Source organism: Trichosurus vulpecula, chromosome 5 (assembly GCF_011100635.1).
Source record: "Trichosurus vulpecula isolate mTriVul1 chromosome 5, mTriVul1.pri, whole genome shotgun sequence".
NCBI lineage: Eukaryota > Metazoa > Chordata > Mammalia > Diprotodontia > Phalangeridae > Trichosurus > Trichosurus vulpecula.
Window position 1 is genome coordinate 206,996,759 of NC_050577.1, and position 21,661 is coordinate 207,018,419.

Below are 21,661 nucleotides of genomic sequence, written 5' to 3' on the forward strand. Positions count from 1 at the left end.
ACCCAACTGAGTATGTATGGTATTCCCTCCTCAGGCCAAATCTGATGAGAGCAAGGTTCACTCATTCTCCCCTCACCTGCCCTCTCCCCTCCTCCCACAGAACTTCTTCCTCTTGCCACCTTTATGCGAGATAATCCACCCCATTCTATCTCTCCCTATCTTCCTCTCTCAGTATGTTGCTCTCTCATCCCTTAATTTCATTTTATTTCTTTTAGATATCTTCCCTTCATCTTCAACTCACCCTGTGTCTGCTCTCTCTCTTTTCCATATATATATATATATATACACACATATATATATATACATACATACACATACATACATATACACATAGATATATACATACATACACATTCACTTCTATATATACATAAATATATATATATATTTATATATATATATATATATGTATGTATGCATATTCCCTTCATCTACCCTAATACTGAGGTCTCATGAATCATACACATCATCTTTCCATGTAGGAATGTAAACAAAACAGTTCAACTTTAGTAAGTCCCTTGCAATTTCTGTTTCTTGATTACCTTTTCATGCTTCTCTTGATTCTTGTGTTTGAAAGTCAAATTTTCTATTCAGTTCTGGTCTTTTCACTGAGAAAGCTTGAAAGTCCTCTATTTTATTGAAAATCCATATTTTGCCTTGGAACATGATACTCAGTTTTGCTGGGTAGGTGATTCCAGGTTTTAATCCTGGCTCCATTGACCTCCAGAATATCGCATTCCAAGCCCTTCGATCTCTTAATGTAGAAGCTGCCAGATCTTGGGTTATTCTGATTGGGTTTCCACAATACTCAAATTGTTTCTTTCTGGCTGCTTGCAGTACTTTCTCCTTGATCTGGGAGCTCTGGAATTTGGCAACAATATTCCTAGATTTCTTTTTGGGATCTATTTGAGGAGGCGATTGATGGATTCTTTCAATTTCTATTTTGCCCTGTGGCTCTAGAATATCAGGGCAGTTCTCCTTGATAATTTCTTGAAAGATGGTATCTAGACTCTTTTTTTGATCATGGCTTTCAGGTAGTCCAATAATTTTTAAATTATCTCTCCTGGATCTATTTTCCAGGTCAGTGGTTTTTCCAAGGAGATATTTCACATTGTCTTCCATTTTTTCATTCCTTTGGTTCTGTTTTATAATATCCTGATTTCTCATAAAGTCACTAGCTTCCACTTGCTCCAATCTAATTTTTAAAGTAGTATTTTCTTCAGTGGTCTTTTGGACCTCCTTTTCCATTTGGCTAATTCTGCCTTTCAAGGCATTCTTCTCCTCATTGGCTTTTTGGAGCTCTTTTGCCATTTGATTTAGTCTGTTTTTTAAGGTGTTGTTTTCTTCAGTGTATTTTTCAGTATTTTTTTGGGTCTCCTTTAGCAAGTCATTGACTTGTTTTTCATGGTTTTCTTGCATCCTTCTCATTTCTCTTCCAATTTTTCCTCTACTTCTCTAACTTGCTTTTCCATCTCCTTTTTGAGGTCTTCCATGGCCTGGGACCAGTTCATGTTTTTCTTGGAGGCTTTTGTTGTAGGCTCTATGACTTTGTTGTCTTCTTTAGGCTGTATGTTTTGGTCTTCTTTGTCACCAAAGAACAAATCCAAAGTCTGAGACTGAATCTGGGTGTGCTTTCGCTGCCTGGCCATATTCCCAACCAACTAACTTGACCCTTGAGTTTTTCAGTGGGGTATGACTGCTTGTAGACTAACGAGTTCTATGTTCCACGTTTGGGGGGGAGGTGCCAGCTCTGTCACCCCAGCACTCCTCCTTCCCCAAGAACCCCCAGCCAGAACTGGTCTTAGATCTTCAGCAGGCTGTGCACTCCTGCTCTGATCCGCCACTTAATTCCTCCCACCAGGGAGGCCTGGGGCCAGAAGCAGCAGCAACTGTAGCTGCCCTACCTCCGCTGCCCCCGGGGCTGGAAGCTGAACCTCGAACTCCTTCCACTCCCGCAGCTTTTCCCACTAACCTTCTCCTCAGTCTTTGGTGTTTGTGGGTTGAGGGGGTCTGGTAACTGCTGCAGCTCATATATTCAGGGCGCTAGGGGCCCCATCCGCCCGACTCCAAGTTTGGTTGTTCCTTGCCGCTCAGGCTGGGCTCTGCTCCACTCTGTTCCCAGCTCCCAGCTCCGTGTGGAATAGACCTCCCCCAGAGACCATCCAGGCTGTCCTGGGCTGGAGCCCTGCTTCCCTCTGCTGTTCTGTGGGTTCTGCTGTTCTAGAATTGGTTCAGAGCCATTTTTTATAGGTTTTTTGAGGGACTCGGTACAGAGCTCATTCTAGTCCCTGCTTACCAGCTGCCATCTTGGCTCCACCCCCTCTCATCTTCTTCTTAAAATATTTCAGCATTTATAAAAATTTTTTAACTCTAATTTGGAAATTTATGGTAAAGATATTATATTTCAGTTACAAATTTATTCTCTAATTAGTTTATAATGCCATAAATTTCTACAAACCAAGAAAAATATTTCCTTACTTTGCTTGTCTAACTTTATCTCTGTGACCCCCATGTGACTATTGAAATGAGAGAGAAATTATCTTAATGTTTTTTTTTTCTTTTTAAATTCTTAAAACCTTATTTAGAGCTAAAAGTCTGAAGTGGGAGTGAATATGTGGTTATTGAGAAGGAGAGTTTAGAATCAGATTACAGAAAACTAGGAGAACTGTTTCAAGTAGGAAACTTCATTCATCTTCCCCACCCCCTATTCGAATCTTCCTTTCTGTATTTTTTTTTCAGCAGACTTTATTGCTCAGCTGTGTTTTCCCCTTAGAAATCTTCCAAAGTAACAGAATCTACAAATAACACTAGGCATGTCATAGCACATTTCCCTGAGAACCTCCTAGGATAGGAGAAAAAGGGGTTTCCTGCTGTTGGGGTACTAGTGTTTGGCCCATAAAAACCTAACATTTTATCTGACTTATACACAGAGGAGTTTCCCTCACTAACCTGGGGATATCCCAAGTGAATAGGTATAGGACTGATGTTAGGTGAGCTGTACATCAATATCACTAAGTCAACTAAAGTGATATTAGGACATGAGAAGACAAACACAAATATCTGATAAAAGATTGCCTCTGGGTGGGTCATGTGGTTCAAGTGGTGGCCTTTGCATTTGAGTCCTGGATCACAGCGTCTCACGAGGATATCAGGGTGGCTGCCACCAGATACAGGTATCCAGTTTATTTTTAATGGCTACAGGAGGGTTGAGGGGAATACAGGGAGAGAAAGAAAAGAGAGACAGAGAGACAAAGATTGGGACAGAGTGTTAATAGCCAAGTTTAGCAGATGGCAGCTTTGCCTCCAGAGTTTTTAGGTAATCAATCTTAGAGGACTACTCATTTCCTAGTAAGGGTGGCTAGGCTTGTTCTAAACCCACTCTGAGATTATTCTGAGTCAGGGTGTCACACAGCCTTCTACATTATATAGAGTTCAAACAAGGGAACAAATACTGCATTCCACTGGATAGTTAAGGTACCTCACTTGGTTCTCACCATACAGATTGATCCCATCTAGGTCAGTCCTGCCCTACTTTGGGCTTCTCAAATTGACCATCAGAGATCCAACTTCTGACACCAAAACTTATTAAGTTTATTAAGTCATCTGGCAGGGGGGAGAGTTAAAAAAATGGTTGTCTGTTCCCCCAAGTCTCTTTTTTTGTGCCTCTTTTTTTCATTTGGCCAATTCTACTTTTTTTTTTTAAATTTATTTAATATATTTAGTTTTCAGCATTGATTTTCACAAAAGTTTGAATTATAAATTTTTTCCCTATTTCTACCCTCCCCCCACTCCAAGATGGCATATATTCTGGTTGCCCCGTTCCCCAGTCAGCCCTCCCATCTGTCACCCTACTCCCCTCCCATCCCCCTTTCCCTTGTTCTCTTGTAGGGCAAGATAAATTTCTATGCCCCATTGCCTGTGTGTCGTATTTCCTAGTGGCATGAAAAAACTTTTTTTTGTTGTTGTTGTTTTGGAACATCTGTTTTTAAAACTTTGAGTTCCAAATTCTCTCCCCTCTTCCCTCCCTACGTACCCTCCCTAAGAAGGCAAGCAACTCAACATAGACCACATGCATATCATTATGTAAAACCCTTCCACAATACTCATGTTGTGAAAGATTAACTATGTTTTGCTCCTTCCTAACCTATCCTCCTTTATTGAATTTTCTCCCTTGACCCTGTCCCTTTTCGAAAGTGTTTGTTTTTGATTACCTCCTCTCCATATCTGCCCTCCCTTCTATCAGTCCCCCCTTTTTTATCTTCTTCCTCCTTCTTTCCTGTGGGGTAAGATACCCAATTGAGTGTGTATGGTATTCCCTCCTCAGGTGAAATCCAATGAGAGCAAGAGTTACTCATTCCCCCTCACCTGCCTCCTCTTCCCTTCCTACAGAACCAGTTTTTCTTGCCACTTTTATGCGAGATAATTTACCCCATTCTGTCTCTCCCTTTCTCTCTCTCTCTCTCAATATATTCCTCTCTTATCCTTTAAATTGATTTTATTTTTTTAGATATCAACCCTTCATATTCAACTCACTCTGTGCCTTTTGTGTGTGTGTGTGTATACACACACACACACACACACATATATATATATAATACCTACAAATATACATACATAGACACACACATATGTATATATATGTATACAAATATATATGTATATATATGCATATTCCTTTCAGGTACTATGATTTTGAGGTTATATGTGTATACACACACACACACACACACACACACACACACACACACACACATATATATATATATACCTACAAATATACAGATAGACACACACATATGTATATATATGTATACAAATATATATGTATATATATGCATATTCCTTTCAGGTACTATGATTTTGAGGTCTCATGAATCATACACATCATCTTTCTATGTAGGAATGTAAACAAAACAGTTCAACTTTAGTAAGTCCCTTGCAATTTCTTTTTCTTGTTCTTTTTCTTGATTCTTGATTTTTTTGATTCTAGGCTATATTTCCTAGATGCCAAGCTTCCCTCCCTGTGGAGGTTCTCAGGAATGGTTCTCAGGATATGGTATAGTTTCCTGACTTGGGGCCCACACAAAGACTCAACATTTAGCATACCTTAATCCAGGATTTCACTCCTCTAACTAAGGACCCTTCAATTCAATCTAGAGAAAGGACTGAGACCCTGGGGGAGGAATCAGGCCTGTCCAAACAATAGGCCCTTTTCTGCCTGTTTCCTTCTCCAAATGCTAGGGGAAGAGGTTGGTCCTCATCAGCCTCCTACCACTTATCCCCAACCCCATATTCAGAGCCCTCTCATTTTCCTTTATATCTTTTATTTATCTATTTACTAGCTAATTAATTAATTTAATAATTTTAATTTTCAACTTTGCTTTCCTCGAGATTTTGAGTTGCAAACTTTCTCTCCATTTCTACCCTCCCCCACTCCAAGATGCCAAATATTCTGATTGCCCCGTTTCCCAGTCTGTCTTTCCTTCTGTCACCCCACTCCCCCCCTTACCCTTTTTTCCCCTTACTTTCTTGTAGTGTAAGATAAATTTCTATACCCCGTTGTGTGTATATCTATTTCCCAGTTGAATGTAATAATAACTTTTTTTAAACATTTGTTTTTAGAACTTTGAGTTCCAAATTCTCTCCCTTCCTCCCTCCCCATCCACCCTCCTTGAGAAGGCAAGCAATTCAACATAGGCCACATATGTATCAATATGCAAAACACTTCCATAATAGTCATGTTGTGGAAGACTCTATTTCCCTCCATCCTATCCTGTCCGCCTTTATTCAGTTTTCTCCTTTGACCCTGTCCCTTTTCAAAAGTGCTGGCTTTTGACTATCTCCTCCCCCAATCTTTCTTCCCTTCTATTATCCCCACCTCTTATCCCCTTCCCCCATTTTTCTGCAGGGTAAGATATCCAACTGAGTGTGTATGTTATTTCCTCCTTAAGCCAAATCTGATGAGAACAAGATTCACTCATTCTCCTTCACTTGCCCCCTTTTCCCTTCCAACAGAACTGCTTTTTCTTGCCACTTTTATGTGAGATAATTTACCCCATTCTATCTCTCCCTTTCTCCTTCTCCCAATATCTTCCTGTCTCACCCCTAATTTTTTTTAGATATTCTTAACCTGAAAGTTTGGTCAAATAAGGCAAACAGAGCTAGGTGTTAGAAAAATATATATTGTTTATTCCCTTAAAGCTAGCAGAGCTAGCTTACTTGTACATACAAGGAGCCAGAGCATAAGTTCTGACTGTCTGAACAAAGGAATGAGAAAGCTTATGTACATAATTTTCAGCAGACTTAGCAAGCCTGTGTTACTTCACTTTTATGATTCCCATGTATGTTTAACCATGATACAAGAAGAGGATTTTCCTTAATGGAATAGGTTGCAAATACAATAAGTCAGGATAGTTGACAAAGTATCTATTGAAATTACAACCCAGGATCTCTGTGTTTAATTTACCATCAACATTCCATAACATAGTATATGCCCATAAAATATTAAGATATGAAAAAAAATCACATAATTCAAGATAATTCCTCAGGGCTAAAGGTCTCATCCTTGATGGCCATGGACAGAGGAAAGAATGCTCCATCTGGGCTTGTTGACATAACATAGAGGTATTCTGATTTTACTCAGAGAACAAAGAGACTGTTAGGATCAGGCTTTTCTTCTGGCTAATCAGTTCAGACTCTGAGTCTTATTGAAATTACAAAACTGATATAAAATGGTACAAAATGTTCCACAATATCATCCTTTCATATTCAAATGACCCTGTGCCCTGCGTCTATATATATATGTATATTCCATTCAGTTACCCTAATACTGAGAAAGGTCTCATGAGTTACTAATATCATTTTTCCATGTAGGATTGTGGACAAAATAGTTCAACTTTAGTAGACCTTATGATTTTTCTTTCCTGCGTACCTTTTTGTGCTTCTCTTGATTCTTGTATTTGAAAGACAAATTTTCTACTCAGCTCTGGTTTTTTCATCGAGAATACTTGAAAATCTTCTATTTTATTGAAAGTCCATATTATGCCCTGGAGCACTATACTCAGTTTTGCTGAGTAGGTGATTCTTGGTTTTAATCCTAGCTCCTTTGACCTCCAGAATGCCATATTCCAAGTCCTTTGATCCCTTAATGTGGAAGCTGTTAGATCTTGTGTTATCCTGTGTTTCCACAGTGCTCAAATTGTTTCTTTCTGGCTGCTTGCAGTATTTTCTCCTTGACTTGGGAAGTCTGAAATTTGGCAACAATATTCCTAGGAGTTTTCTTTTTATGATCTTTCTCAAGAGTTGATCAGTGGATTCTTTCAATTTCTATTTTACCCTCTGGTTCTAGCATATCAGGGCAGTTTTCCTTGATAATTTCTTATATAATGATGTCTAGGCTCTTTTTTTGATTATGGATTTCAGGTAGTCCAATAATTTTTAAATTATATCTCCTGGATTTATTCTTTTGGTCAGTGGTTTTTCCAATGAGATATTTCTTATTGTCTTCCATTTTTTCATTCTTTTGGTTCTGTTTTATAATTTCTTGATTTCTCATAAAGTCACTAGCTTCCACTTGCTCCATTCTATTTTTTAAGGCAGTATTTTCTTCAGTGGTCTTTTGGACCTCCATTTCCATTTGACTAATTCTGCCTTTTAAGGCATTCTTCTTCTCATTGTCTTTTTGGAGACCTTTTGCCATTTCGGTTAGTCTATTTTTTTAAGTCATTTTCTTCAGTATTTTTGGGATCTTGTTTAACAAATTGTTGACCTGTTTTTCATGGTTTTCTTGCATCCCTCTCATTTCTCTTCCCAATTTTTCCTCTACTTCTCTTATTTGCTTTTCCAAATCCTTTTTGAGCTCTTCCATGGCCTGAGCCCAATTCATATATTTCTTGGAGGCTTTTGATGTAGGCTCTTTGACTTTGTTGACTTCTTCTGGCAGTATGTTTTGATCTTCTTTGTCACCAAAGAAAGATTCTATAGTCTGAGTCCTTTTACAATGCTAGCTCATTTTCCCAGACAATTACTTGAGTTTTGAGCTTTTGGTCAGGGTATGACTGCTTTCAGAGTGTAGAGTGCTTTGTCCCATGTTTCAGGGGTTTTGTGCTGATGTTTTCAGAGCTACTTCTATTCTGAGGTGCTATGATGGTCCTTTCCTGGATTGTGCTCTGGTCTGTGAGTGTAGGCACTCCTTTCTGCCATGTAACCCCCAGGCAGACTCTGTCTCTGGAATATCATATTCCAACCCTTCCATCCCTTAATGTAGAAGCCACCACAAAGCTATGCAACTCCTGTACTCCTCCTCCCCCAAGGACTACCAACCAGGACCACAACCCAGATACAAGCAGGGCAAAATAAGAGACCCTTGCCTCAGTGCCAACAAAGAGACCTCTGTACTCCCACTATGATCAGCTGCTTAATTTCTCCTATCCAGCCTGGGACTTTGGAAGCAGCCTTCACTGCTGCCGCTGCTGCCACTGCTGCTGCTGCTGCTGCTGCTGCTGCTGCTGCTGCTGCTGCAGCTGCAGTCATCTCTGCCATCCTGGGGATGCAGCCAGACAATTCACTTCTCTCACCCAGATCCAGAAGTTTTCCCACTGACCTGCTCTGTTGTCTTTGGAGTTTGTGTGGGAAGTCTGGTAACTGCCACAGTCCAGTGATTCAGTGCCCTGAGGCCTGCTTCACCCAGTATACTCTAGCCTGGTCTCTCCTGGTGCTCTCCACATTGCCCTGCCCTCTGCTCACAGTATAGTGCCATAGACCTTTCCCAGGGACCATCTAGGCTGCCTTGGGCTGGAGACTTGTTTCCCTCTGTTATTTCATGGGGTCCATAGCTCTAAAATTTGTTTAGACTCATTTTTACAGGTTTTTGTGGGGATTTGGGGGAGAGCTTAAGCAAGTCCCTGTTTTCAAGCCACCATTTTGACTTCACCACCCTTTCATTTATATCTTCTCCCACCCCAGAGTTAGAGTGTAACTGAAGGCTTTCCAGCCTCCACACTGAAGTGCCTTTCCTTAGCTCCCTCTGTGCCACCCTCCAGCGCTTCCCTCAGTGTCCTTGAGGTTCTTTCTTGAATTTCTCCCTCTCCACTTAGGCTCTATGTCCTCACAGCAGATGTTGGGAGGATGGGGCAGGGACCTCTCCACTCCCTACCTCAGTGACCTCTCCACTCCCCACCTCAGTGACTTCATGTTTCCCAGAGAACATATAAGAACCTGGCAAATAAATCCAACCACTATGTATTTTCTTTAAAAAAAAGTTTGTGGGGCAGCTAGGTGGCACAGTGAGTAGAGTTAGGAGTACCTGAATTCAAATCCAGGCTCAGACACGGGACACACTTACTAGCTGTTTGACTTTGGGCAAGTCACTTAACCCTAATTGTCCTGCCTTCCCCTTCCAAAAAGAAACCAAAGGAACAAAATAAAAAGTTTGAAGACCAATGACCACTGTGTCTTTAACAAAACCAAAAAAAAGGAGTTTAGACACCAGTGTTCCAGATAATCCATGGTTCCTGAGGTAACCTAATGCTTTAGTTTCCCTAGTTATTTAATCACTCAGAACTACCTCATTTTGGCTAAGCAACTTCCAATTGTAATCATTAGCCCAAAAGCAAATATAGCAACTCTGCCAGGTAAATATAATTCATTTATTTTCTAAGTGCTAGAGTGTAAAATAATAACTATTTAGGTGAAGAATCATAAATGCCAAGGGTAGTAAGTGGTCAGCTGATCCCACCCAAGAAAGCAAGACTTGACTGTAAGTCTATGGCTCAGGAGAGAACCGAAAGATTAACCTGCTGACCAGTTATACTTTATGAATTTTATGCCCAGATAAATATCATCTTGCAACTGTGCCTCACCTGTTTTGCTAGAGTTTTTCTTATAGACTCTTTGTGAATAGGGTGCATTGGGATATAATGGGGCTGCATCATAGCATTTCAAAGCCTCAACAACAGAACCATAAAATTTGAGGTTTCTCATCTGACAGGTTTCTTAACCCCTTAAGAATGAGGGATTGTTACTGGAAGGATGAGAACTACTTGACTTTGGAAGGGAAAGAGAGAATACCATAGAACATTTGAGCAGAAAGGACCTTTTTGAGACCACTTAACCATAGCCCATAGAAACAATGTGAGTTACCCAACCTTTTCTTTTTTTCTTTTCCTTTCCCTTCAGTTTTTCTTTTCTTTTTTCTTTCCACCCTCCATGCCTCCCTTTCTTTCTTTCCTTCCTTCCTTCCTTCTTCCTTCCTTCTTTCTTTCTTTCTTTCTTTCTTTCTTTCTTTCTTTCTTTCTTTCTTTCTTTCATTCTTCCTTCCTTCCTTCCGTCCTGCCTTCCTTCCTTCCTTCCTTCCTTCCTTCCTTCCTTCCTTCCTTCCTTCCTTCCTTTCTTTCCCTTTCCATCTGTCTCATTGTGCCATCTGTATAGGGAAGCAAGTTCAAATTAGGAAACTTCAGCTACCAGTGAGTTCTTCAACTTATTGTTTTAGAAAATTTTCTAAGGCACTGAAAATGTAATTTGTCCTGGTTGTGATTCTATTCGTAGATATTGACTTCAAGGCTTACTCTATTTGTTAAGCCATGCATCTTAAGTAGCAGATCTAGATTTAAATCCAAGTTCTGACTCTAGAACTCTTTCCATTCTATCACATAGCCTGGCATAGCAGAGATATCAACAGCCAAAGCCAGTCATGGCTAATTCCTACTATGCGACTGCTGACTAATCAGATAAGAAGCCTACAGACTACTATAGTGTTATTTTTCCAGGTGCAGAAGCATGGGATATTGTCATAGGCCCCTTAAAGTATGATGGCTATGATTCATTTGATTGCGTATGGTCTGTGGTTTCTATGACCCTTCTTAACATGTGTATTGTCAACCTTCACAGCTTGGTTTTAAAGGAGACAAACAATTCAGGTTGTATATGTGCTGTTCATTTCCTTTCAGCTAGCAAAGATATATGTATGGGAGTCAGAATAATCTGACTCAAAGAAAGGCCTGCTGAATGAGACTTTATACCCCTAGAGCAACAGCAAGAAAGCATTCCACCACCCCCACTCCCTCCTGACTCAGGATGTTTGTGTAGCACAAATTATAGTTTTCTTATCTGTCAACTATTAACATGGGTTTGTCATAAAACATAGTGTCCATAAAACATCAAGATAAGAAAGTTTCCGTTATTCAAGACGGCATCTTTATAAGGGGGTATGTGAAACAGGAAGATAAACGTCCATTTCAGGGCTCCAGGTCTTTGTCAGAAGAATATTCCCAGTCAGCTAAATCCAGCAGGAGAATTTTGGGTTCACCTAGAGAGCGTAGAAAGCACAATGGTTATGCCAATCCAGGGTGAGCCAAAAATGTCCTTTTCTGATTGGTTAGTCCAGGTTTTGGCTCCCTTCAAGTGTTGGGCTCCAGCAGTCCTCTCATTTTGTAGCGCCTATTCTACACTTAGTCTCTCAACCTTCACTCATACTGAAAGGTGGGGTGCCCAAAATACAACTAGGATACTGATCCTCTTCAGGGCTCTAAGGCTAGCCTTGGTGTATTGGGAGCTGTATTTCTAGTGCTATAGTTCGTTGACCCCTACCAGTGTGTTTCCCTTCATGATAACAAGTTAATATTAATTAGTCAGCCAGATCAAAATAGCTTTTAGAAAAACATATTTACAAGAGAGGACTCTGGGAAGATAGCAGAATATATCAGAAAATTCCAAGCTCTCCAGATTTCCCACAGAAAGAGCACATCAGGGCAAACATAGAGTAGTCAAAACAAATATGAGTAGGGGCAGAACAGTGGTCCCCCTGGGACAATCAGAGAAGATTTGAAGAAAAATCCCAGGACAGGATTTGGTCCCTGTGAAGAATAAACTCTTCCAGGGTAGGTCCACTTAAACAACAAGCAGCAAGCCCTGAGGTTAACTGGGTTGGGAGGATGCCTCAGCTCCGGCTACGGAACTCTTATCCCTGAGATAGTGAGGGGAGTCAGGCATCTGAGCTGGGGAACATTGAGGGAACCTCTGCTGACAAGGAACACCAGATCCAGCTGATCTACAAAAGTGCGGTGGGCCAAGAAGGAACCAGCACATGGTTGGTGAGTGCAGAAGCAGTGGGGCGGGGATGCCTCTTGCTGGCAGTTATAGGAGGCTGGAGGTCTTGGTTCTATTGCAAGCCAGAGGGGAGAACTGAAGGAGGATCTGAGGCCAGAGGCACCATCCCTTTTACCCCCAAACTAAAGGTGATTACAAAACTAAGCTGCTACCTAAAAAATAGTGGGGTGTAATATCAATTAAGTTGGGTGTCTTTGATTGAGCCTTACTAGGTGTTAAACCCCAGGACCCAAACCCCTATCTATTGTGTGCTAAGCCTATGTGGGTGTGAATTGGTAACTAAGGTGGGTTTCCAGGTGGGACCAATGAAGGGAGGGGTAACTGCAAAGCCAATAGTAAGAGCCTAAGTTCTGGTCACTCAGATGATGGTTTATGACGTCTGAAACTGTTTAAAAAGAGATAACAGAGTTATTTGCTTAAGGCTCTCACTCCTGGAGGTTCTGGGCAGCTGTTCTAAGGGTCTTCCAGCTGAACTCAGATGTTGAGGGTTGTCTTGGTAAGTATGAATTATATTTGGTCTGTTTGTAATTTGTTTGTATTTTCTCTGAAGTTCAGGGTGCTGGCTTTTTCCCCTGAACTTAGTGAATGATATTTGTATGCTGAATTAAAGTAAGATTGTTAACCCCTTAACATTGTTTTCCTTCATAAAGCAGATCAAAAGAACCTGGGCTTGCAGCATTTGGTGAGCTGGTTGTTGTTGGTTTTACACCCCCACAGCAGCTTAGCCAGACTGTTGAAACATGGGGGCAGATAGGTGACATAGTAAGTAGAGCACAGGTCCTGGAGTCAGGAAGACCTGAGTTCAAATCAGACCTCAGACACCAGACACACTTACAACTATGTGACCTTGGGCAAGTCACTTAACCCCAATTGCCCTGCCTTACCCCTTCCAAAAAATAATAATGAACAGGCAAATGAGAAAGAATGCAACCATAGAGAGTTACTATGGGAGTAGAGAAAACAAGGGTTTATCTTCAGGGGAAGATACTGAAGCAAAGGAAACCTCTTCTACTCCAAAGAGTAACATCAAAGAGAAAAGAATTCTCAAAATAAATTCATAGAAGAACTTTAAAAAGACTTTAAAAATCAAATGAGAGACTGAGGAAAAAAGTTTAAAAAAATAAGAACAATCCAAGAAAAACAAGATTATGAAAAGAAAATCAACTAATTAGAACAGGAGATCCAGAATATTAAGGAAGAAAACATTTCCTTGAAAATCAGAATTGGGCAAGGGGAAGCCAGTGAAGAATAGATGAAGAAAAAATAAAACAAAATATAAAGAATCGAAAAATAGAAGAGAATGTGAAACATAAGAAAAACACCTGATCTGGAGAATAAGTCAAGAAGAGAAGACATAAGAATAACCAGACCACCTGAAAGCTATGATCAAAAAGGAAACTTGATGCAATAATACAAGAAAATTAAAATTAAATGAACAATTAATGAAAATTGTTCTGAAGCTTTAGAACAAGAAAGGAAAATAGAAATAGAAAAAACCCCCCACTAATCACCACCTGACAGAGATCCTCCACTGAAAATCCACAGGAATATCCCACTTAAATTCTGAAACCCCAAGCTCAAGGATTAAACATTATGAACAACAGGAAAAAAAACAGTTTAAATATGGTGGTGCCAGATTTAGAATCATATAAGGCCTGGCAGGGGTGACACCAAAAAACCACAGGTCTTGGAACACTATAAATCAAAGAACAAAAGAACTGGTGCTCCAGCTGAAAATATCATACCCAGCAAAGCTAAGCATAATCCTGGGTTTAAAAACAAGGTCATTTAATGAATTTTCAGTCTTTCAGGATTTCATTAAAAAACCCAGAACTTAGTCAAAGATTTGACATACTAGAGCCAAGAGAAATTCTAGATACATACCAAAGACTAATTATAAGGGACTCAATAAGGACAGACTGTTTACCTTTTATGTATGTAAAATGCATGTCTAAGATTGTTGTTAGTAATTGGGTAGTTCATAAGAAAGATTGGGGTAAATCTGAGTATGATAAAATTTCAAAAAGTAAAACCATTTAGGAACAGCTAAAAAGAGGAATTATCTTATACAAATGAGGTGTGAGAGGAAGAACTGCCACTGAGGGATTATGATGTGTATATGTGCATGTATATATCTATATATAAATATATTTGTGCTTAATTGTAGCCTTCTGGGAAGTGGGAAGGATGGGGGGTAAAAAGGACAAAGTAAAAAGTGCACAGCAGAGAACAAAAGACAGCTTACAAGGGAACAAAGAAAAGATGAACAGCTCGTAATACAATGCATAGTAATTACTACATAGGCTTTCTTGAAATGGAAATTTATTGCTATATATTTTGAATCCTCTGTCACACTCTGCTCATGTACATGCAATGTTTTTTTTCTTATTTGTATTATTTTTGTTTTAATATATGTTTGTTTCATTTTTCTATAAGTTAAAAATAAAAAATACACACAAAAAGAAATTGGGAATTTACTATGGTGGTATTGTTGGTATAAAACATCTCTTCTTGAGGTAGAAAAATTAGGCACACTAATGCACTGCTGGTGGGGTTGTGAACTGGCCCAACTATTCTGGAGAATTACTTGGAACTATTCCTAAAGTCCTCTAAAACTGTGCATATCCATTGATTCAAAAATACCTCTGCTAGATCTGTATCCCAAAGAGATCAAAGAAAAGGGAAAAGGACTTACTTGTAGAAAAATATTTACAGCAGCTCTTTTTGTGGTGTCAACGGACTGGAAATGGGGGGATGCCCATTAATTGGGGAACAGCTGAACAAGTGTTATATAATTGTGATAGAATTATATTAGTTGGTTATAAAAAATGACAAGCAGGATGCTTTCAGAAAAAAAAAAACCTGGGAAGACTTACATGAACTCATGCAGAGTGAAGTGAGCAGAACCAGGAGTACATTGTACACAATAACAACAAAATTATAGTGATGATCACCTGTAGAAAGAAAAATGAGAGCAAATTTAAGCATATTTTTATCCAGTTTATGATTCTTGCTTTTTACTGTTGGTTTTTTTTGTGATATGGCTAACATGGACATAGGTTTTACGTTACGTATAATTGGATTGGTATCATATTGCTTGTTTTCTTTTTTTTTGCTTTTATTTTTTTATTTATTTACTTTATTTAATATATTTAGTTTTCAGCATTGATTTTCACAATAGTTTGAATTACAAATTTTCTCCCCATTTCTACCCTCCCCCCCACTCCAAGATGGCTTATATTCTGGTTGCCCTGTTCCCCAGTTATCCCTCCCTTCTGTCACCCCACTCCCCTCCCATCCCCCTTTCCCTTCTTCTCTTGTAGAGCAAGATAAATTTCTACGCCCCATTGCCTGTGTATCTTATTTTCTAGTTGTATGCAAAAACTTTTTTTTTTGTTTTTGAACGTCTGTTTTTAAAACTTTGAGTTCCAAATTCTCTCCCCTCTTCCCTCCCCGCCCACCCTCCCTAAGAAGTCAAGCAATTCAACATAGGCCCCATGTGTATCATTATGTATAACCCTTCCACAATACCCATGGTGTGAAAGATTAACTATGTTTTGCTCCTTCCTAACCCATCCCCCTTTATTGAATTTTACCCCTTAACCCTGTCCCTTTTCGAAAGTGTTTGTTATTGATTACCTCCACCCCCATCTGCCCTCCCTTCTATCATCCCCCCTTTTCTTTATCTTCTTCCTCCTTCTTTCCTGTGGGGTAAGATACCCAATGAGTATGTATGGTATTCCCTTCTCAGGTTAAATCTGATGAGAGCAAGATTTATTCATTCCCCCTCACCTGCCTTCTCTTCTCTTCCTACAGAACTGCTTTTTCTTGCCACTTTTATGTGAGATAATTTACCCCATTCTATCTCTCCCTATCTCTCTCTCTCAATATATTCCTCTCTCATCCCTTAATTTGATTTTATTTCTTTTAGATATCTTCCCTTCATCTTCAACTAACCCTGTGCCTGCTCTCTCTCTCTCTCTCTCTATATATATATATATATATATATATACATACACATAAATATATATATACATACATATATATACATACATATACACACACACACACACACACACACACACACACACACACACACAAACATATATATATATGTCTATGCCCTTCGGCTACCCTAATAGTGAGGTCTCATGAATCATACACATCATCTTTCCATGTAGGAATGTAAACAAAGCAGTTCAACTTTAGTAAGTCCCTTGCAATTTCTTTTTATTGTTCTTTTTCTTGATTACCTTTTCATGCTTCTCTTGATTCTTGGGTTTGAAAGTAAAATTTTCTATTGAGCTCTGGTCTTTTCACTGAGAAAGCTTGAAAGTCCTCTATTTCATTGAAAATCCATATTTCGCCTTGGAGCATGATACTCAGTTTTGCTGGGTAGGTGATTCTTGGTTTAAATCCTAGCTCCATTGACCTCCAGAATATCATATTCCAAGCCTTTCGATCTCTTAATGTAGAAGCTGCTAGATCTTGGGTTACTCTGATTGTGTTTCCACAATATTCAAATTGTTTCTTTCTGGCTGCTTGCAGTATTTTCTTCTTGACCTTGAAACTCAGGAATCTGACAACAATATTCCTAGGAGTTTTCTTTTTGGGATCTATTTGAGGAGGTGATCTGTGGATTCTTTCAATTTCTATTTTGCCTTGTGGCTCTAGAATATCAGGGCAGTTCTCCCTGATAATTTCTTGAAAGATTATATCTAGGCTCTTTTTTTGATCATGGCTTTCAGGTAGTCCAATAATTTTTAAATTATCTCTCCTGGATCAATTTTCCAGGTCAGTGGTTTTTTCAATGAGATAGTTCACATTGTCTTCCATTTTTTTCATTCCTTTGGTTCTGTTTTATAATATCTTGATTTCTCATCAAGTCACTAGCTTCCACTTGCTCTAATCTAATTTTTAAGGTAGAATTTTCTTCAGTCGTCTTTTGGACCTTCTTTTCCATTTGGCTAATTCTGCCTTTCAAGGCATTCTTCTCCTCATTGGCTTTTTGGAGCTCTTTTGCCATTTGGGTTAGTCTATTCTTTAAGGTTATTTTCTTCAGTATTTTTTTAGGTGTCCTGTAGCAAGTTATTGACTTGTTTTTCATGGTTTTCTTGCATCTCTCTCATTTCTCTTCCCAATTTTTCCTCTACTTTTCTAACTTGCTTTTCCAGATCCTTTTTGAGCTCTTCCATGGCCTTAGCCCAATTCATATTTTCCTTGGAGGCTTTTGATGTAGGCTGTTTGACTTAACAAAGTCAAAGACTTCTTCTGGCTGTATGTTTTGATCTTCTTTGTCACTAAAAAAATCTCCTACAGTCTGAGTCTGTGTTGGTAAGCAAAATGGGCTCCTTAGCACTTCGTTCAACAAGTGCCCTTGAAGAGTTTGGCTTTTGTTTGCTTTGAGTAATTCAGTGTATTTCATTGAGTCTTACTAAGTGCTAAGCCCCAGGCTCTAATCCCTGTTAGGTGTTAACCTAACCTATGTGGGTGTGGATTGGTAACTAAGGTGGGGCCCAAGGTGGGGCTAACTCAGGGGAGGGCCTAGTTTTACACCTGAGTTTGAGTGATAGGTTTGGGACATCAGAGGCTCTTAGACTACTTGGGCTTAAGTTACCTCTTTGTGACGATTTTAGGTCACATGAGTGAGTCGCATGTGTGACTCACCCCTGACACTGAAAAAGATATAAAACCAGGGGTTGGCCTCCTTTCCTTGGAGCTCTTTCCTGCAGCAGTAGTGGCATGCCTGACTCTGGGTAAGCCCATGTTCTGAGCCCCCGGGCTGAACCTAGATGTTGGTAACTATGAATTGCATTTGGTCTCTCTGGTGAAGTTTATAATTTGTTTGTATGTTGCTCTGAAGTTCAGGGTGCTGGCCTTCTCCCCTGAACTAAGTGAATGATACTTGTATGCTGAATTAAAGTAAGCTTGTCAACCCCTTCACGTAGCTTTCCTTAGTTAAGCATATCAAAAGAACCTGTGCTTTCGCAGTGTGCTGGCAGCTTTCTGGGTGCTGATTGTTGTGTGGCTTTCACTCCCACAATAGCTGCTAGCCGGATTGTTGAAACAGAGTCTGAGTCTGAGTCCATTTTCACTGCCTATTCATGTTCCTAGACAACTACTTGACCCTTGAGCTTTTTGTCAGGATGTGACTGCTTGTAGAGTAGAGACTATTTTGTCCCAAGTTTTAGGGTCCAAGTGTTGCTGTTTTCAGAGCTGCTGTTTTCAGAGCTACTTCTACTCCACTATCACCCCAGGCTCTGTCACAGCAGTGCTCCTCCTCCCCCAAGAACTACCAACCAGGACCACAATCCAGATCCAAGCAGGGTACAGCAAGAGAAACTGCCTCTGTGCCCACAAAGCACTGCTTGCACTCTCGCTCTGATCCACTGCTAGATTCCTCCCGCCACATAAGCCAGGGACTCAGGAAGCAGCTGAAGCTGGACCTCTGGAAGCAACCTCAGGAGCTTCCTGCTGCTGCCACCACTGCCACTTCACTACCTCTGCCACCACCAGGAATGGGGCCAGACTGCTCTAAACTCAATCCTGCAGTTTCCCACTAACCTGCTCTTTGGAGTTTGTGGGTTGAGAAGTCTGGTAACTGCCACAGCTCAATGATTCATGGTCCTAAGGCCTATTCTGCTCAGCTGACTCCAGGTCTGGTCTGTCCTAGTGTGTGGCCCATGCTGGGCTCCCAGAACCATGTGATAGACCCTTCCCAGTGACCATCCTGGCTCTCCTGGGCTAGAGACCTGTTTCCCTCTGGTATTTAGTGGGTTCCTCAGCTCTGGAATTTGTTCAGAGCCTTTTGTTACCGGTGTTTGGAGGGATTTGGGGGGGAGAGCTTAAGCAAGTCCCTGCTTTCCAGTTGACATTTTGGCTCCGCCCCTGCTAAGATGCAATTTAAAAAAAATTCTTTATCATTGCAAGTAACAAAATTAGAGAAACTGTTATAATTTGGTGGGAAAACCCAAAGCTTGTGCATTTGATAAAGTTTCCAAAACTGTGTTTGTAAATCTTAAGATACCTGGAAAATGCATTTGATGTAACTCTGTTTGCTGTACAACTAATATGAACAAAAGAGGTAAACTGCACGAAAAGTATGAGTTTTGTAAGGATGTAGTAAGTCGTCACTGGAGCTCACTTCACAGGAAGTGACATGATCAAATCCACTCTTTAGAAAAATCATCCTGGTAGCAAGTGGAACATGAATTGGAGTGGAAAGAGAATTGAAGCAGGGAGACTCATTAGAAGGTAATTGCAGTAGTCCAGGATGGAGGTGATGAGAGCCTGAACTAGGGGCACAGTTGTACGACTGAAAGTAAGGGGGTATACATTTTGTTGTTGACTGAATTCCTTTTAGTCATGTCTGACTCTTCATGAGCCCAGTTTGGGAGTTTCTTGGCAGAGATACTGGAGTGGTTTGCATTTCTTTCTCCAACTCACTTTGTAGATGAGGAACTGAGGCAAACAGGGTTAAGTGACTTGCCCAGGGTCGCACAGCTTGTAATTGTCTGAGGATGGATTTCAACTCAGGAATATGAATCTTCCTGATACTAATCCCAGTGCTTTATCCATTAAGCCATTTAGCTGCCATGGGGAACATATATATATAAGAAATATTTTGAAGTAGAAACAACAAGATTTGGCAAGAGATTGGAAATGTGTCATGAAAGATGAGTCACTGTGGAGTCAAGGATGCCATTGAAGGTGAGAGCTAGAGGGACTGGGAAGATGGTGGTGTCCTTGACAGTAATGGGAAAGTTTGGGAGGGAAGAGCGCTTCTGAGAAATGATAATAAGATATTATTAATTTTCGGTCCTCTCTCCATTTCCTCATATATGACAATTAAGCTGTACTCCTCAACATGTCATTTCATCATTCCAGGCATGGGGAATAGTCCATATGAAAAGTCATATAGATAGGAGAAAGAATACCTTCCATAGGGAATGGCAGTAAATAGTAAGATACAAGAAGGGGGAGAAATTTGTAATGTCCATGAAATTGGACTGGGGCCAGCTTATGGAGGGCCTTAAATGCCACTGAGCACTTTGTATTTTATCCTAGAGGCATTTGAAAACTTAAATTTGACAACTCTGTGGAAGATGGATTGGAAAGAGAATAGATGTGATACAAGGAAATCAGTTAGGAGAGTAACGAAATAGTCCAGGCAAGAGCTGTGTTAAGGATACAAGCAAAGGTGGTAATTATGTTCCCGAAGATAAGGAGACTGACAGTGGAGACATAGTGGAAGTGGAGTTGAAAAGATTGGCAACTGATTGGATATGAGGTTTGAGGAACAGTGAAGAGTCAGATGACTCTGATACAGTTATTTGGACTATGTGTGACACTTGGGAAACTGCGTATGGACTCACAAAGCAAACCTTCTAGATCAGTTTACTGGTTGCTTTTCTTAAGTTTAAAGAAAAGTAATATGGCACTGTGATAATTATTCTATTTCAAGGGATTGTGATATCGAATGTGTCCACCAGGTGGCAGCCCACTCAAGCCACAGATCCAGGTAGTTGAGAAGTTTAAAATCCCTGCCGACCAGGTGCTGAAATTCAAGTGGGAGATGGTATTAAGTATTGCCTCTGTGCTCCCTGCCAAAACTTCCCTCTACATTCACAGGACAAAGGCAATCAAGCCATGGAGTCAGCATTATCACCAAGGATATTATTGAATAGTCAAATAAAAATGAACTGATATATATTTCTCCAAAACCTTCACAAGAAGTCAACTGTTTTCCTTAGTAGGCTAACTTTTCAAACATTCCACAAGAGGAAGTGCCTGTGGCTTCCTTTTTTAGAAGCTTTGTGGGTTGATTTTTTTCTTTTCTTTTTTTGTACATTTTTAATTGCACTTTCAAAGTGAATCGTAATGTCAGCATTGTGCGTGATAAGAGAATGTGTCAGAATTTCAGGGTTCTACATTTTACCTGTTACATTTATCTGTAACATCTGTGACATTTAAAAAAAAACTCATGCCTATGTCTGTTTTGCCTATAGTTTAGTATAAAGAAAATCAATTTGTAAAGGAAAAAAAAAACCTGGAAATTTCCAGAGCATCACAAGGCATTATCACAAGTCTTTGAGAGTCTGTTAACAAGTAGAATTATTGGCTCATGATGTAACAAACCATGAGAACCCTTCAAAAACATTTTGCCAAACACTTGCCAAAACAAGTGCCATTAAAACATATGGTTCTCTGTCTGTGGAACAGAGAAAGGGGTTTGGTGAGAAAGCAGGGAACCAGAAAGCTGCTCTGAGTCAGAGTTTCTACTCCTGGGACACAATAGATCTTTTCATATTCATTTCTACTCAAATTAGCCTTCAAAGTAGATGATTTAACAGACCGAGTTCTGCAAGAATCCTTTCCAGATAAGGTGATCAATGGGGCAATGAGGGTCACTAGAGAAGTGAAAGATTTTGTTGAGAATGATGCATGCAAGAATTATTTGAACAAGACCACTATGAATATAACCAAAGGATAAAAACTGCATTGTAGCGATGAAAGTACTTATGGTTTCTGAGGTCTCACTTTATAAAATATTGCT

At 39.9% G+C, this 21,661-nt stretch overlaps 1 protein-coding gene across 1 annotated transcript in view; it reads left to right on the forward strand.

Moving 5' to 3' along the window:
* Positions 1–20,584: 20,584 nt before the first annotated feature.
* LOC118851175 (1,5-anhydro-D-fructose reductase-like) overlaps positions 20,585–21,661 on the forward strand; it is a 42,545-nt gene continuing 41,468 nt past the window's right edge. Inside the window, exon 1 of the mRNA XM_036760694.1 lies at positions 20,585–20,683. Coding sequence (XP_036616589.1) covers positions 20,585–20,683 — 99 coding nt within the window. The remainder of the gene's footprint in view (positions 20,684–21,661) is intronic.